The following is a 16,986-nucleotide window of genomic DNA, read 5'->3' on the forward strand; positions in this document are numbered from 1 at the left end:
GATGACCTGACATTAAGATGAGTATCATCGTTAAATCATTAAAAACGAATTGTTCCAATTTAAGCGGTTAATGTTTTTCAGAAATGCAGTTGAATAATGTATGTAGTGTCCTCTTAAAGTCAATCAAAACTGGTGTCGTCTTAAAAGGCAGTCGTCTTATTTTCCGAACAGCAGAACCGCACTCACCATCATCTTTATCAGAGGCCTGGATAGTGATCAAAGGAGCAGCTGCCAGGCTGTCTGTGGCCACAACCGTGTAGCTGTCCTGGCTGAACTGGGGGTAGTTGTCATTCAAGTCATCAACTGTCATTGACACTGTGCACGTGACGTCATTGCCTGCCCCGTCTGATGCCACCACTTCGATTTCGTAGTTGTCCGCCTGTTCACGGTCCAATCTAAAAACATTTGTAATTTATTAAATTTGTAATATTTGTAATTCATTACCATTGGGATGAGCAAGCGTATTGCAATTGGGTACTAGACTTTTCCTGCGTAAATAACTGTTTACAGGACTCATCTCCTGATTTATGGACTCATTCGTCTACTTGTTTCATTATAAACTCAAGGTAATTCAAACATTTGGCGCACCTGGCGTAGAGGTAACACAATTGCTTGAGACGGCAAAGGATAGTGCTTCGAATCAGACAGGGACCTATTTTTGTGCAAACTAGATTTTCTGTGCGTTTTCGTACATCGTTTAATTTTGTCGAACATCGTTTAATTTAAGCGACTATCGTACATCTGTTTAATTTTGTCGAATTGTTTCACGTAGCCGATTATTTTTGAAAGTTCAGCTTTGTTGGAAGTTGCTGTATAACCCATGATCGAGACTACAAAGCTCGGGAGTTCAATTTTAGTCGGGACCTGTTCTTTTGCAATCAGGAAATTTTCGGCCGCTATTCTAGATTATTTTCATTTGAATTTAACCATAGTCATTCATTTTTGTATCCAAAATGGTGAGAAGCGCTCAGCTTCGCCTGTTTTAAATTTTTTCGGTTCAAAGTTTTTTGTTTTGAGCAAAAAAATATAAGTAAAACAATGTATATTTGTTAAGAAAATTTTTTTTCGTTTTGAGAGAAAAAAACATTTGTATATTATGTATATTTATTTTTTGGTACAATTTTTTTTGTTTTCGTGAAAAAAAGACATTTGTAAACAATTGTAAACTAAAGCAAATTTTTTTGCCACCAGTTTTTTCTTCTGAAAAAATTATTATTTGTAATTTATTGTAAAATTTTTCGGTACCATTTTGTTTATTTTGAGGAAAATCTATTTGTAACTTATTGATTTTTTTAAACTTGGTACACACTTTTTAGAATTGAGAACCTAAAGTTTTCCAACGCAATTTTGACAGACCTAAATCTTCATACTCTCTCTTCTCAAAATGCCATTTTACTATTCGAAATAATTAAATTACAAGGAAATGTCAATCCTTACATTTTCTCCAAAACAAGTAAATATCAATCAGTGTAAACAGGAAGAAGTGAAATTATGGAGTTACAATTTATAGTTTTGTCACAAAATGTTGCTCTACAAATTTGATAATTGGGTCCCTATAAAAACGAAAGATGGGTCCGGTCATTTTGTGAAACGTTAAGAAACAACTGAAAAAAAATATTTAAACTTGATGTTCCTGAAAATTTTGTTTCGTTTTGCAATTCACAGAGGAGCTATCCCACAATCCAATAACTGCTCTGACCATACAAAAAAAGGGGAGAAACCTTGTCTTTGGGTGTGTTTCAGTTCCATGAAAACACCAGATGTCACAAATAACACAGAGGTGAAGCTTCGCTTCGCAAACACTAACGAGAACACAACAAAAAGCAACCCTTGAAAAAGCAATAAGAAAAAGAAATAAGCGTCGAATCAGCAAAAACTCGGCTGTGTCTAGGATTCGATCTGCGACCAACCGCAATCAAAAGAAAAAGAGTCTCACGCTCTAACCACTCAGTCACGTACGCTTAACCACCGACAAACAGTAGTCACGAATAAAGCAGCTACATATGCTAATAAATTGCCAATTCCATTCAGCAAAAATGGCAACAAATACAAATAGACACAAATTTTTGGAATATAACAAACTCAAGGCATCCACACTAATATTGCATGTAACAAATCGCAAAGCCACATTATGCATAAGTTATGCATTTCAAAAAATTGCGATAAACATTGAGTTAGAAAACTTCTGAAATCGAGTTTTATGATTTTTAAGTTGTTTGAAACAAATAACTTTTTTCGGTTCATTTGATAAATTAAAAATGCATCAACTGTGTTAACGTATTACTATTCGAATGTCAAAGCACATGCTATCAATAAGCTGAAAAGGTGCCCCAAAAGTGGCACCAATAATTGCGAATAGGTTAGAAAAAAAGAAGGTTCTTAAAAATACACAAAGCTGACGCTAGTGTAATTATTGGAATCACTTTAGTTATAAAACATACTAAGCCCTTTAAGTCGTGATACAAACAACATTTAAAAAAAAAACTTTTTTCCCCTCATTGAAAAAAAAATGTGCGAAATTTTTGAGTGATAATCCAATTTCGCGCGAGTAAAGCAATTGAGCAGGTCTTCGAAAAAAATCCATGACAGAAGTTGAGCAAAAAAAAAGCTTCGCTTGCTTTACTTTCTTAAAATAAGACTAAATCTCAAAAGTTTCCATATGTTTTTTTTTACAAAACTGGGAATCTTTTGAAAATTTTCAAGGTACTATTTATCCACATATCATGAAATAATCACCGTCAATAATCACCGGAATGATATCAGAAATTAAAGCCAATTTAGTCGTCTTTCGAACAAAATTTGAAAACTTCGCAGCACTAAGAAAAACTTCACAGAAAAATTGATCTAATAATTTTGAGTTTCTGTCTAATTTCGAGCGCTTAAATCGAGCGGAAAATCCTTAGAAAACAATTCATTTAGGTAATGAAGAACGTAATTTACTCCAGCAAAACTAGTTTTAAAAGCTTCGATAACGACTTTTTGGCAATAAAAAGCTTTTAAAATTCAAGAAATCATTCTGCAAATTTTTTTCATTTGTTTTTCTAATTTTTGTCGATTATGCCTCATTTACACTCGTTCGTATAATTAGCTCATCATACTATGCACAAAAAACGCACTTATTTAAACTCTTTTTCTCGGCATATTCTAGGAATAATCTGAACAACATGCGCAGCTGCCAGCTAACTTGTTCTTCAGACCATTGAAAATGGAGAGAAACTTGGTTCTTCGGGTGTGCTTTAGTTTTTTCTTTTTTTTTCACGCAAAATCAGGTACCATAATTAGCCATCGAAATGAGTCGAGTGTTTTATTGTATTAAAGCCATTTGAGCAGTGATTCGAACCACATTAAAAAGTTTCCAAAAATTGTTTCAGATTTGAGAGAAACCGGATTGAAAATTTGAGTTTTAGTCTAGTTTCTAGCGAGTAAAGTTATCGTGTAACGTTCGCTATACATATGAAAATTGGTCAATAGGCTGAAAAAACTAGGAATTATTTTAAAAATAACTACTTTCGGAAGCTTCATCTACAGTTTCTTTGGAAGAATTTTCTTCAAATGGCAAAATGATTGTGCAAAAAATAGAAACAGATTTTAGAAAATTGTTTGTGCCAATTTTTTGTTTGCTATTCTCTTTCTGAAAACAACTGCAGTCGATTATGCCTAATTCAATTTATCTAGGCGTTTGTATAGTTCTCTAATCACAAAAACGACAATACTTTGTAAAAGAAACAGCCAACAGACAGTTGGAAAAGAGTCAAGGAACTCAATTGAACAGAAAAAAATACCGACTTTTTAAAAAAAAAAACTTATGAATTTTTTTTAAAAAAAGATGCTTTAAAGATATTTGAAATTCTATAACAATTTATCATTGACCTTCTTTGATGAAATTAACTCAATTTGAGAAAACTGGATTATAAGTAAATTTTCAATTTGCTAAGAAATCTGAAAATTAAATCCACTTTCGAAACTAGAAGTCTATCACGTTTTATGTGACTTTTACACTTGGGCCTTCCTTTCTACAAAAGAAATGAACTGAACTCAAAATTAAATCAAAAATCGAACCACGGAACTTCAAATTTGAGCCTGAACAATTTTTTCCTGAAAAAAAAAACAAAAAATTCGAGACCTATAACAGAGTCTGAACTACGTTCATCGACTCTTAAAATGATCTTTTTTGCAATTTTTTAAAATTATGGTTTGAACTATCTTTGTTACGTGCACATCAACTGGCTACCTTTGTTGTTCCGACCATTGAAAATGGGGAGGAACTTGTATTCGGGTGTTTTTCAAGATTTTTTATAAGTTTTTTCTTCTTTTTTTCAACCTTTTGTTTTCCAAGCACAATCGGGTACCCCAAACGGGCATCGGACTGGGTCGAGTGATATATCAAATAAAAGTGTGATTTGCAAAATTTGTTTTAAAATTTTCCCGGTGTCGAGAAAAATTGGTTTCAAAGTTTTGATTTTTCGTTTAATTTCGAGCAAGTGAGCAAACTTACCTTAGTTTACTTATGCTTATTTTAAGCCTTGAAAATTTAGTTTTATTTCAGTAAATTTTTAGTGCCATCTTAAGAATCAAATACTTAAGAATAAAAAAACTGCAAACTTTCTGAAAACAATTTGAAAAATTTTGTAAAAAATTATTTGAAAATTAAAAAAAAAAATTTTTAAAGTTTTTTCGTTTTTCTAGTTATGTTTGAATAAAAACTGTTTTCCAATTTGCCTTTTTTCTCTGACTGTCGAATATGCCTAGGTTTTAGTTTTTTGTTCAGATCCTTTTATCACACTACGCAGAAAAATAGACACTAACTTGAAAAAACTTGTTTCGTGTTTTTAAGACTATGGTCGGAACATTCTGCGCTACTTGCAGGGTAACCGGCTATCCTTGTTTATTTCTTGAAGCGAAAGTTTGCAATTATGATAAGTGACTCAGACCAATAGAGTTTAAAATCAATTGAGTTTTTTCAGAGACCTATCTGTATTTAAGGAATCTACATATCTACCGTCGGTTGCTAATATTGTAAATTTATACAAATCGAAATGCTCGTGTCAGAAAAATGTTGTGAACATGATTATATATAAACATAGGCTAACCTGACTAAATTGGTGACGACTCCAGTGTCTGGATCTAGATGAAACAGATCAGTTGCCTGGACTAGACTGTAGCTATTCTGGCCTGTGATTCCATCTGCATTTGTGCCATCCGCTGCATCTGTGGCTGACACTGTGGCTATAGTCGACTGGTCCAGAGTGTTCTCGTCTATCGATCCGGTGAAGGCTATAATCAGTAGCAAAACATAGTTTATAACTAAAAATATAACTTTTGCATGCAAAAATTGTCTGAATTTGAATCTTTTCCTCTTCTTAATTGATTTTCTATATTCTTACTTATTTTTTACAATTCTCTAAATTAAATGAATGTGCTAGTAATGGGTAAATAGTGGCCAACTCGTCCAAGAAAAAATGAATAGAAGTCAATAAAACTAGTTAAGATCAGTTTTCCTTTAAAAAACAAACAAACAAAAAACACTCGAATAAGGAAAATGATAATTCACATCGTTCTTTGCATAAAATTACTCGTTACATCTTCTACTAAAATTTCGTCAAAACTAAACTGAATGACAGAGGGGGGGGGGCAGGTATTCTTACGCGCTGAGTCGCAGGTAGGACTGGCTTCATCAACTGGGTTGACAGTGACAGTAGCGAAGCAGATGAAGTCATGAGTAGTGTCCCCGTCAGAGACTGTTATGGACACACTGTGTAGAGCGGCAGCCTCGTAGTCCAGCTAGAATCACAGAATTCATCAATGAAGTTATATAAAAAAGTGAGCGAAGAGAAAAAACTGTCGGTTTTTGCAAACTGTTGGGTTTTTTAAAAGTTAGAAATAGTCGCTTGCTACAAATTGTGACCTGTTAAAAGTAGTCGCCTCACGAAAAAAAACATTTGTTGAATCGAGTGTAAGACCACTACAACTTTAGTAAGTTATCCCCAAAAAGGTCCAAAAGACCAGGGAAAGCTTTTAATTTAGATCTAAGAAGGCCAGCTGAAACAAACATGAACAGAATTTAGCTCAGCAAAGTGGAAAGACAAAAAGCATGAAGACAAAAAAACTGAATAGGAAATTATTTTGAGCCTTTATTTTCGAGATTGCCATTCCAAAATATCATTTTATTATGTTTAACATACGGGAGCAAAAGTTACACCGACATTTTTCCCATGAAAAGAGATAGCTTTTTTCGCATTTCTTCTACCTTCGTTTTTTTTTACTCATGGAACCTTTGTTCGCAGTGTCTGATTGTTATGTAATTTTGCATGCAGACATTACATAACAATCGCACGCTGCGAACAATTTCGCATGCGGAAAAATTGGGCTATTACAAAAAAAGATGTTTGCGAAAGCTAGAGGGGGGGGGGGGTGGGGGCAGCTAATGAGTTTCACTATCTCTTCAGAACAACTCAATTGACTTACTGGATTGATGACGAATTTTCCAGCAGTTACAGCGAAGTTGGTGGCATCACTTAGAGTGAAGGTTAGAGTGTCTCCATCTCCATCCGAACACTTGAGGTCAACCGAGGTCACTGCAAACACACAACACATCATCATAGCAAGCCACTGGTCAGGCAATACGTAAACACTGGCAATACAATTGTTGTGCTCGCCCGCGCCGGAGTTCGATGGATAATAATATGTTATATTTGTCATTTTTAAAGGTCAGTCAAACTGTTTTTAAAAAATATATATTATATATATATATATTCGTCCTTGGGTTTTGGTGATGGATTTTGTCACAGTTTGGTAGAAAAAAAACCTTTCCCGAGTGTAAATACTTTTTAAACTCAACTTCTAAACACTCCCCCATATAAACAATATCCCTCTTAGTGATTTCAAAAAAAGGCTGACCCTTCCAAAGTTTTTTTGGATCAGCAAACAAAGTTCGAATTTCTTGATTTTCATCGACTTTCCACATGATTAATTTTGAATCTAAAAAAATTCGAAACACGAAATCAAGAGCGTTTTTAAGGTATAATTGACTTACCAGGTGCTGCTGCGTTTTCATCAACCGCCACTGCGAACGGACACACCACACAATCTGGACTGTTGTCATTCTCATCAGTGACAGACACTGTTAGAGTCTGGGTGGCAGTTGGACTAGCACTAGTCGGGTCAGTAGGATTGGACGCACACACTTCGAATATGTACTCTGTCTTCACTTCGTAGTCTAACTCGTTTGTGAGGTAGAGGTCACCCGCATCTGTGCCCCTGGACACTATGCTGAACATGTCTGAAAAATTTCGCAAAATCGGTGACCTTGACCGCCTCAATAGAAAACAAGACTGCTCGTATATCGGGGCAAAGTTCTGAATATTCCGACTGCCCCTTAAGGAATATCGAATAGTTTTTGCGAAAAGAAAATATTGAAAACCTATAAATTTTCGACAATATCAAAGTGTAAAATTTTGAGTCGAAAGAAATCAATAAGACCAATTGGAATTCAATTTGGAACAATTTTGTTCTACTGGATAATTGACCACGCATAAATAATTCGCGTTACGCTCTCAGCATTATGAACAAATTCTTCAAAACGCACATTTAGTCCAGAACAGAATTTAGTCCAGAACATGGCCAATTTTGCAATTTTTAAACCCCCAGAACTTTACAAAAAATGATTGGAGGAAAAAATCTTTTGATATTTGAACTCAAGAAGTCGAGATCTTCAATGGGTTAAAAAAATTTTGTCGAAAACTATTATTTCGATCGACGACAATGACTGAATAAAAAAACCACACCGATCATAAAAATCCATTTTCTTCAAAAGTCGGAACAAAAATGGTGCTTTTTAGGCTGATTACAATATTTTACCAGGTTTTTACATGCTGAAATGAATGAAAAATTAATTTCCGAGGTCAAAATGAGAAGTTTTAGGGTTTACTGACCTCATTTAGATTCGATTTAAATTTAGATATGTAGTATTCCTATCTTAAAAAGCAAACTATTTTGTAATCTCGTAATTTCAATGTTGATTTAAAGAGGGTCATTTCGTCGCAATTTCAAGAAATATTGAAATTGCAACAAAATGATCCTCTTTAAATCAAATTTAAATTTCGAGATTCCAATACAGTTCGCTTTTTAAGATACTAAGAATATATATCTAAATCTAAATTCGATTTTATAAAAAAAAACAACAGCCAACATTATGTTGGAGAAGTTTCATGGAACTAAAGGAGACTAAAAGAATATTTATATTTAGTTATATTGATTTACGAAAAAAAAATTAAAGCTGAAAAGTTCTTAATTTTAAGAATCTTTTTTAAATAAAAGTTTTCCATAAAAACTATCTGATGAGAGAAACTGCTCAAAACCGTATTTTTGAATCCTCTGGAAAACCTAAAAATTAAAAGCTATTTTCAAACTTAAAAAGCATTCGAATTTTCCCGCCTTTTTAACTGGCGAGCATAATCTGGCTTTATTTCCTAAAAAAAAACGAAAAAAAAATCAACAACACTACATTCATTACAACTTGATAAAAAGGGGGAAAAATCAATCACGAAAACATATATATAAATTTTCATAATTTTACTTCTTTTTATAAAGTTTTTGTTGTTGTTGATTTTTCAGCCAGCGAGAGTAGAATCAACCAAAAATACAAGTGGATGACAGAAAAGTAAATAAATTACAGCAGCATTAAGTAAGAAATTCATTCTAAAAATTCCAAACTGAAAAAAAATCATTAGTCTGAACAGCAACGAAATTGAGACCAAGTTTTTGCGATACTGAGATAATTTTTTTAAATCTCAATCATCACCAATGAGGCTTTAATATGATACCACAAATAACCCTCTAAAGTTTTCTTTCAATATCACACTTGACCCTCTACACACGCTTTCTTTGTGGTAGTCAAATTGAAAAAAAAATGATATATAGTGCTCATAGTTCTTCCAACTTCATAAAAGTGGAAAGAAAATAAACCAGAAATACTTTGACTAGTCATTTTTTGTTCTAATCGCACAGCTGCTGTTTAATGAAAATCTTGATCGTCAATCTTTGAGCATAATCCAAATACAAGATGTTAAGTAACAGCTTGAAAGACAAATGACCGAAAGAGCGGTACTTCCAATTAACACTTGAAATCCGCAAGAACAAAAACATTATATGATTTATATACGAATCGTTAAGATACTTTTTAGCTTCAAAACAAAAATTTTTCAAAAGTACTGAATGTTGTTAGTGCAAATAGAAATTTAAAATCTGAAGCTCCGTAATTGTAATCTGTGAAAGTGCTTTAATTATAATGTTTAGACGAGCTAGGTACTTGGCTTTTATTTACATTTAATAAAATTGTGATAGCGAGTTGCAAAACATTTGAACGGAGAGAAACAATCTTTCAATTTTGAGCAATTTTTGCATGCAAACTTGAATTTTGTGTCATGAAGATACTTTCTGTCTGAAAATTTTGTATGCATGCAAAAGCTGTCTGAAATAAATTATTCGCCTTTTTTTAAATTTTGCCGACTCGAACTTCTTGATACTAACAGGGGCGGATCTAGGATTTTCTCGAGGGGGGGCGGATTTAAAAAAAAAATTTTAGGTCGACCTTTTTTTTAGGTCGACCGAATTGATTTTTGAGCCCTCCCTAAGCATGGTTTAGTCCCTTTTTTGGTAACATTTTCTGCGCCGCAGGCAAAAATTTGAAAAAAAAAAACAGTCCAAAAAAGGCGTGTTTAGGCACTTTTTGGAAAATTTTGACCAAAAAATTGCGTTTTTTCGGCGCGCGCTCCCCCCTTAAAACTAGAATATATTGGCGCCAAAGGCGCCTTTAGAAAAATTTTAGGGTCGGTTGGCCAAAAATGGATTTCTTAAAAAGTACCAAAGGGGGACCCGTTGGGTCGGCAGGGGGTCGAATCCCTGAGAGGGGGCGTCCGCCCCCCCTAAATCCGCCCCTGGATACTATTTATATCGCTAATGCCAAATTGTTGCCAATATTCGTGCCCTTGCGCAATTTAATCGGTCAAAAACAATAGCATTTGTTGTAAGCCATTTTCACGTGTAAGAATTGGCGAACAACTAAAATTTGACGTCGGAATGGACAGTTTAGGATTTATTTAACTTCGTTCAGATTCGTTGATCAAAAATGGAATTTTTTAATGAAATATGAATTTTTTTGATGAATTTTTTTATTTTGATGAATTTTTTTATTTTGATGAATCTTTTAACTATACCTTCGGCTTCGAGGCTGTTGCAGATCTGATAAATCAACACAGAGTGATCAGTTAGCGTGTTGTCGGAGTCGCCGTCTGTTGCCGCGACAGTCGCAAGGAGAGTGCCGACTGCAGTCGTCTCTGATTTGCTGATTGCGGGAAGATTGGCCACTGCGAACGCCGGCGAGTTGTCGTTCACAGGTTGCACCTAGAAAATTCAAAACTTGATCAGAAAAACAGCCGTTATCACCTAATTTGACATCAAATCTACAGAAAGTTAATAGTTTTTTGAGCAGATGATTTGAAGTCGACTAGGACAAAGATGTCCATAACCGTATTAATGTTCATGTTATGATATATTATTAGAAAAAAAACTGATATCAGCTTTCTGTAGACAAACATGCGAGATTTGAATGTTGAACCGCCAGAATGTATCAAGAACGAAAATGGTTTTAGTTTAAACAAATTGCTACTCTTTGACTTATTAACTAGTAAAACTTTCATAATCTGAGAACGGTTAGTAATCTTTTTGAACAGATGAAAACATGTTCTAGGGCAAACATTTTCAGGGCCTTGTGCTTAGCGTGGATCCTAGGCGGACAAAATTTGTTGATAATCAAAACAAAAAGCTGTAATTCTCATTGAATATATCTGCCGTAATTTTTTAAAATTTAATAATTAATTTAAGAAATTCCATCTTTTTTTAGCTAACCAGCCAGAGGTCTAACGCGAAGGTTAACTATTTAAGGTAATTTAATTATATTATTGCAGAGCACCATAACTACCGATGCGCCACAATTTTAGAATTAGGTTTTAAGTATGGAAAAATTTGCATACCTCTACAGTTACGTAAATTTTCCGGTCCGTGGCTCCCCCGTCTTTCACATCTATCACAATATCCCACGTGTTTGTGTCTTCAAAGTCAAGGTCATTGGCTGAAATCATTTGAATGTTATGAAATTTTCCCTGAAAGCTCATTAAAATAGTTTTCGTTTATTATGCAACAAATTTTCCAGCAGCAGCTATCCTTAGTGTCGGCAGCTTTTCGGTAATTTGAAACATTTAGCAAGTTTACTGGCACTTAGATTTAAAACTTCTGACAGTTTTCAATTTTAACACTGAAAATTTGATCTTTCGTCGCAAAAGCTACTCCTCAAAATGAAAGCATTGCGTTTTGCAATAACAATGCTAACATTTTACCGATAATGTTAATTAAGTGTTATATTTATCGGTTATTGTAATATAAATGATGAGCACTAATAATATACAAATATACACCCACCGACGAGTGAAATTTTCCCTGTCGTCGCATCAACTGCGAATCTCCCGTCGCCCGAGGCCTTCGCGAACGAAATGGTTTCTCCCGCGTCGTTCGCGTTGCAAGTAAACTTCTCGTGCAAGACAGTTGTCGGTGTCACTGTTTCGTAAATGGCGATCCGAACTGACGACTCGGCACACGAAGGTGGGAACTCGCCCTCGTCCGAAACTGTCAGCGTCACTGCGTGGGTAGCCGCCGTGTCGGGATCCTTAGCTGTCAACACGAGGCTGTAAGAGTTTTTAACTTCGAAATTTAAGGGCTTAGCCAAAATCAACTGCACGTCATAACTCGTAGAACCGGCGTTATCTTCGATGTACAATTGGAATGTGCCTCCGAAATTGTCGACCAGAGCAATGGTGTCTTTTAGGATCCCGTGACCGCCTTTATCCGGATCGGCCACTGTGAAAGTGTCCAAGCCGGTTCCGACTGGTAGATTTTCACTCTTGGTCAGGGTCGCTGAGCCGGTCCAAGCCGGGTCGTCCTCGTTTGTCGGCTGGACAAAAACCTTAACGTGAATATTGACCGGATCTGTTTCGCCTGTGATTTCAGCAGTAACTATCAATGAGTACTCTGTGGTGGTTTCATAGTCCAAGGATCCTGTCGTTTTGATTTCAACGTCGCTTCCGTCCAGTTCAAAGACCGCATCTGTCAAAGCGTAGGTGTAAGTCGGACCCGCCGAGCATGCGACTGACGCAACAAACGTTGCAGCTGTCGCGGGTGTCTCGTCAACAAATGCGACAACAGTATTTGGACATTCAGGATAAGCATCTGTGGTATCGGTTATTGTAACTGTGAAAGTATCGGTGATAATAACGGTATTCGGGTCCAAGATATTGTAAGCCTCAACTTCCAAAGTAAATGATGCTCCCATTTTATCGTAATCGAGGAGTTTCTTCAAGACGATGTCTGCCGAAATGGATCCAGAAGCTGCAACTCCTGGCGATATTATGCAACAGTCAACAGTACTGGGAGTGAGTCTAAACCGAATTCCCTCCGCTCCGAAAAGTTTGCAATCTGGGTCATCCACAGTAACCGAGTTAATTACACTGCCTATAGCATTCGCGCCCTCAGCGAAAGGTCCGACATCTGGTACTGCCGGATTAAACACCGGAGCTGTCATGTCTTCGGGAATCGCCTGGACATATAGTGTCATAGCTAGTGCAGTGCCTCCCGATGTTCCAACTATAGGAACCTCATCGTCGGTTGGACAGTTCGCTGCGTCTTTAGCCATCGCGTTTTTATTAACGACAGTCACTTTTCCGTTTCCCGCGTTCACAGTGTAATCGGTGGATGTTGTCGAGTATACAGGAGTAGATCCGACGTCGTTATCTTGCGCTCCGAAGTCGTAAACTTCAACGTTCGCGTCGGATTCCTTGACAGTCGTGTAGTGTATAGGGTACAAGCTGTAGGGTTCGTTGTCGTTAACCCCGGTCAGTGTTAAGGTCAGGGTGTGAAACGAGTTGGTGACCACTTTAGAATCGTCACCCTGAAAGAGTTCATTAAAAACTCAAAAATCTTAAAATACTTAAGATAGATATCAACTTGCCTACGAATAAATTGCATTCTTTGCGTAGTTCTTATCGATATAGTTTTGAGCTTCATGCTAATTTTTGACCCGCTCCCTCGCAGCTAAAATTCTAAAGATAATTGTCAACTATGAGTCAAATTTGGGCACGGTTTATTTTCGAAACATTAAAACTTTCGACCAAAAAATGTTGTTCACTAACTATTCAGATATAAAAGTAGATCATTTTTTTGCTCAGCTAAATATGATAAAAGCTAAGATTTTCTTCATTTATAAAAAATTAAGAGTTTGACTTGAAATTAAGATTTCACTAATATTTTTTTAATGCAGGCCTTATTTATTCATTTCAAATGTTAAGATTTACCTGATCTATAAAAAGTAAAAATTTTACTTGTTCACAAGATAAATATCTTTAGTTAAAGCCGGATTCATACGTTCGATTGCTTTTTGGAACCTTTTTCATGTTTCATGTTTCTTTTAAAAAACATATTCATTTTATTGTGTTTAAATGGTCAGGGTAGGTTTGAAGCGAATGTCCCACGTTTCGCCCCACACACATTTTGCCCCTCTTAAATCTAGTGGCACAATTCGCCTCTCACACATTTCGTCCTCTTAAATCTATTGGCACATTTCGCCCCACATACATTTTGCCCCTCTTAAATCTAGTGGCACAATTCGCCCCTCACACATTTCGCCCCTCTTAAATCTAGTGGCACAATTCGCCCCACACACATTTTTCCCCTCTTAAATCTAGTGGCACAATTCGCCCCACACACATTTTGCCCCTCTTAAATCTAGTGGCACAATTCGCCCCACATATATTTTGCCCCTCTTAAGATTAGTGGCACAATTCGCCCCTCACACATTTCGCCCCTCTTAAATCTAGTGGCACAATTCGCCCCACATACATTTTGCCCCTCTTAAATCTAGTGGCACAATTCGCCCCTCACACATTTCGTCCTCTTAAATCTATTGGCACATTTCGCCCCACATACATTTTGCCCCTCTTAAATCTAGTGGCACAATTCGCCCCTCACACATTTCGCCCCTCTTAAATCTAGTGGCACAATTCGCCCCACACACATTTTGCCCCTCTTAAATCTAGTGGCACATTTCGCCCCACACACATTTTGCCCCTCTTAAATCTAGTGGCACATTTCGCCCCACATATATTTTGCCCCTCTTAAGATTAGTGGCACAATTCGCCCCTCACACATTTCGCCCCTCTTAAATCTAGTGGCACAATTCGCCCCACATACATTTTGCCCCTCTTAAATCTAGTGGCACAATTCGCCCCTCACACATTTCGTCCTCTTAAATCTATTGGCACATTTCGCCCCACATACATTTTGCCCCTCTTAAATCTAGTGGCACAATTCGATTCGCCCCTCACACATTTCGCCCCTCTTAAATCTAGTGGCACAATTCGCCCCACACACATTTTGCCCCTCTTAAATCTAGTGGCACATTTCGCCCCACACACATTTCGCCCCTCTTAAATCTAGTGGCACAATTCGCCCCACACACATTTTTCCCCTCTTAAATCTAGTGGCACAATTCGCCCCACACACATTTTGCCCCTCTTAAATCTAGTGGCACAATTCGCCCCTCACACATTTCGCCCCTCTTAAATCTAGTGGCACAATTCGCCCCACACACATTTTTCCCCTCTTAAATCTAGTGGCACAATTCGCCCCACACACATTTTGCCCCTCTTAAATCTAGTGGCACATTTCGCCCCACATATATTTTGCCCCTCTTAAGATTAGTGGCACAATTCGCCCCTCACACATTTCGCCCCTCTTAAATCTAGTGGCACAATTCGCCCCACATACATTTTGCCCCTCTTAAATCTAGTGGCACAATTCGCCCCTCACACATTTCGTCCTCTTAAATCTATTGGCACATTTCGCCCCACATACATTTTGCCCCTCTTAAATCTAGTGGCACAATTCGCCCCTCACACATTTCGCCCCTCTTAAATCTAGTGGCACAATTCGCCCCACACACATTTTGCCCCTCTTAAATCTAGTGGCACATTTCGCCCCACACACATTTTGCCCCTCTTAAATCAAGTGGCACAATTCGCCCCTCTTAAATCTAGTGGCACATTTCGCCCCACACACATTTTGCCCCTTTTAAATCTAGTGGCACAATTCACCCCTCACACATTTCGCCCCTCTTAAATCTAGTGGCGTATTTCGCCCCACACACATTTTGCCCCTCTTAAATCTAGTGGCACAATTCGCCCATCGTAGATTTCGCCTCTCTTAAATCTAGTGGCACATTTTGCCCCTAATATATGCACACATTTCGTCCTCGCACGTTTCGCCCCTAACTTATTACACAGTTAATTAACGCCGCTTTCTTAATATACATTTTAGGGGCAAAATGTGCCACTAGATTTAAGAGGTGCGAAATGTGTGAATACCGTTTGAAGCAGATCAGCTGATCTCATTACATCGGCTGATCCTTTCAAAGTTAAGTGCAATAATTCTTATTGGAAATGTTTGAGAATAATATTTGAATAACATTGATAAATTAATTACTCTTCTTCTTTTAAAGTTAAAATACAGAGTTAGGAAATGCACTCACGTAGCTTCTGACGGCCACTATGAGTTCGTGAGTGCCGGAGCCATAGTCGCCCTCTCTGTCCAGAGTCTGGGCCAGGGTGACGTCACCAGTGAGGGGGTTCACGGCGAAGGAGTCGAAGCTAGAACTGGGATCCACCTAGAGAAAAAAAAACGATATTTACCGTCTGTTAGCTCTTTTTTTCACAAAGCGAAACAATACTCATTAAACGTAACAATACTATATAAAAAAGGTAGAAAACACTTTGATTCGAAACTACATTTCAGGTTACTCAAGATCTAAGCAACGCAATAAATTTAGAGCAATAAAAAATTTTTAATTTGCTTTGTTTAATGCATAAAAACATCGCGGCTTGATGTTGAAAAACTTAGCCAGCAGACAGTTGGAAGAAAACTCCTGCAAACACCTTTTTTGTTCATGCTGTTGCCAAATTTTATTTTTATTGCATTTTTTAATATTAAGTGTTAATTTTTTTGATAAGTGTGAAGAAACAATTTAAAGTTGTTTGCCTTTACTACACTGTATTACTGCAAACTACGTTAGTACTTGCTATGGGTCTTATGCACTAAACGGCCCAAAAACAATTTTTCTACATCGTAAGCTGGAAATTATGCGATCAAATTTGATTGGGTAATTTTAGCCAATCAATTTCAAGTTACATGGTCAGGCATTCCGATCAACTTTGTAAGCAGATAAAAATATTAGCCGAAATTGCCGAAAAGGTGAAACTTTGAGTCAAATTATCAAATTAATTTTGAGTCACTTGTGAAACCTTGCCCAGACAAGAAAAATTCAGTAAAATGGCTTGACAAAACAAAATTTAATTTTCTTTATCATTTTGGCTAATAATTTTATCTGCTTGAAATTTTAATTGAAATGGCAGAAAATGTCGATGGAATTTGATTGGCTAATTAGTCAATCAAATTCATCCACAATAATTTTAGCTAGAGAGATGTAGAAATAATCAATTTGGGCCGTTTAGTGCATAAGACCCCTAACTATTATTACTAACTATTATATTACTATTATTGTACTAACAAACTAAGTTAACACGTATGATGACATATGTTCATTTTAATACACACCTCGACCAGCTCGTAGTAGCAAACAGCGTGGTCTGCCACCCCCTCATCAGTGTCTAAGCAGGTGGTGACTGAGTTGTCGAACAGGACAGTGCCGATGGCATCCGACTCCGAAATTGATATGGTGTCCGAGGCGTAGTCGAATGGAAGCCGTGCATCGTTCACGGGCGACACCTAAACAGGTGCAACAATTCAAGAAATAATTAAACGGAAAGATGCAAAAATTCGAAAAATTAATTAAACGAAATGGTGCAACAATTAGAAAAAAACAAGGAT

At 36.7% G+C, this 16,986-nt stretch overlaps 1 protein-coding gene across 1 annotated transcript in view; it reads right to left on the reverse strand.

Annotated features, from left to right (window-relative positions):
• The window catches only part of LOC134853042 (protocadherin Fat 4-like), a 46,310-nt gene that overhangs the window by 18,532 nt on the left and 10,792 nt on the right, over positions 1-16,986 (reverse strand). The window contains exons 2-11 of the mRNA XM_063868969.1: positions 16,714-16,884; positions 15,632-15,766; positions 11,476-12,997; positions 11,031-11,128; positions 10,215-10,401; positions 7,034-7,279; positions 6,466-6,575; positions 5,646-5,781; positions 5,091-5,274; positions 187-395 (exon numbers count right to left, since the gene is read on the reverse strand). Of these exons, the coding sequence (XP_063725039.1) occupies positions 187-395; positions 5,091-5,274; positions 5,646-5,781; positions 6,466-6,575; positions 7,034-7,279; positions 10,215-10,401; positions 11,031-11,128; positions 11,476-12,997; positions 15,632-15,766; positions 16,714-16,884 (2,998 nt within the window). The remainder of the gene's footprint in view (positions 1-186; positions 396-5,090; positions 5,275-5,645; positions 5,782-6,465; positions 6,576-7,033; positions 7,280-10,214; positions 10,402-11,030; positions 11,129-11,475; positions 12,998-15,631; positions 15,767-16,713; positions 16,885-16,986) is intronic.

This window comes from Symsagittifera roscoffensis, chromosome 8, assembly GCF_963678635.1.
Source record: "Symsagittifera roscoffensis chromosome 8, txSymRosc1.1, whole genome shotgun sequence".
NCBI classification, from domain to species: domain Eukaryota; kingdom Metazoa; phylum Xenacoelomorpha; order Acoela; family Convolutidae; genus Symsagittifera; species Symsagittifera roscoffensis.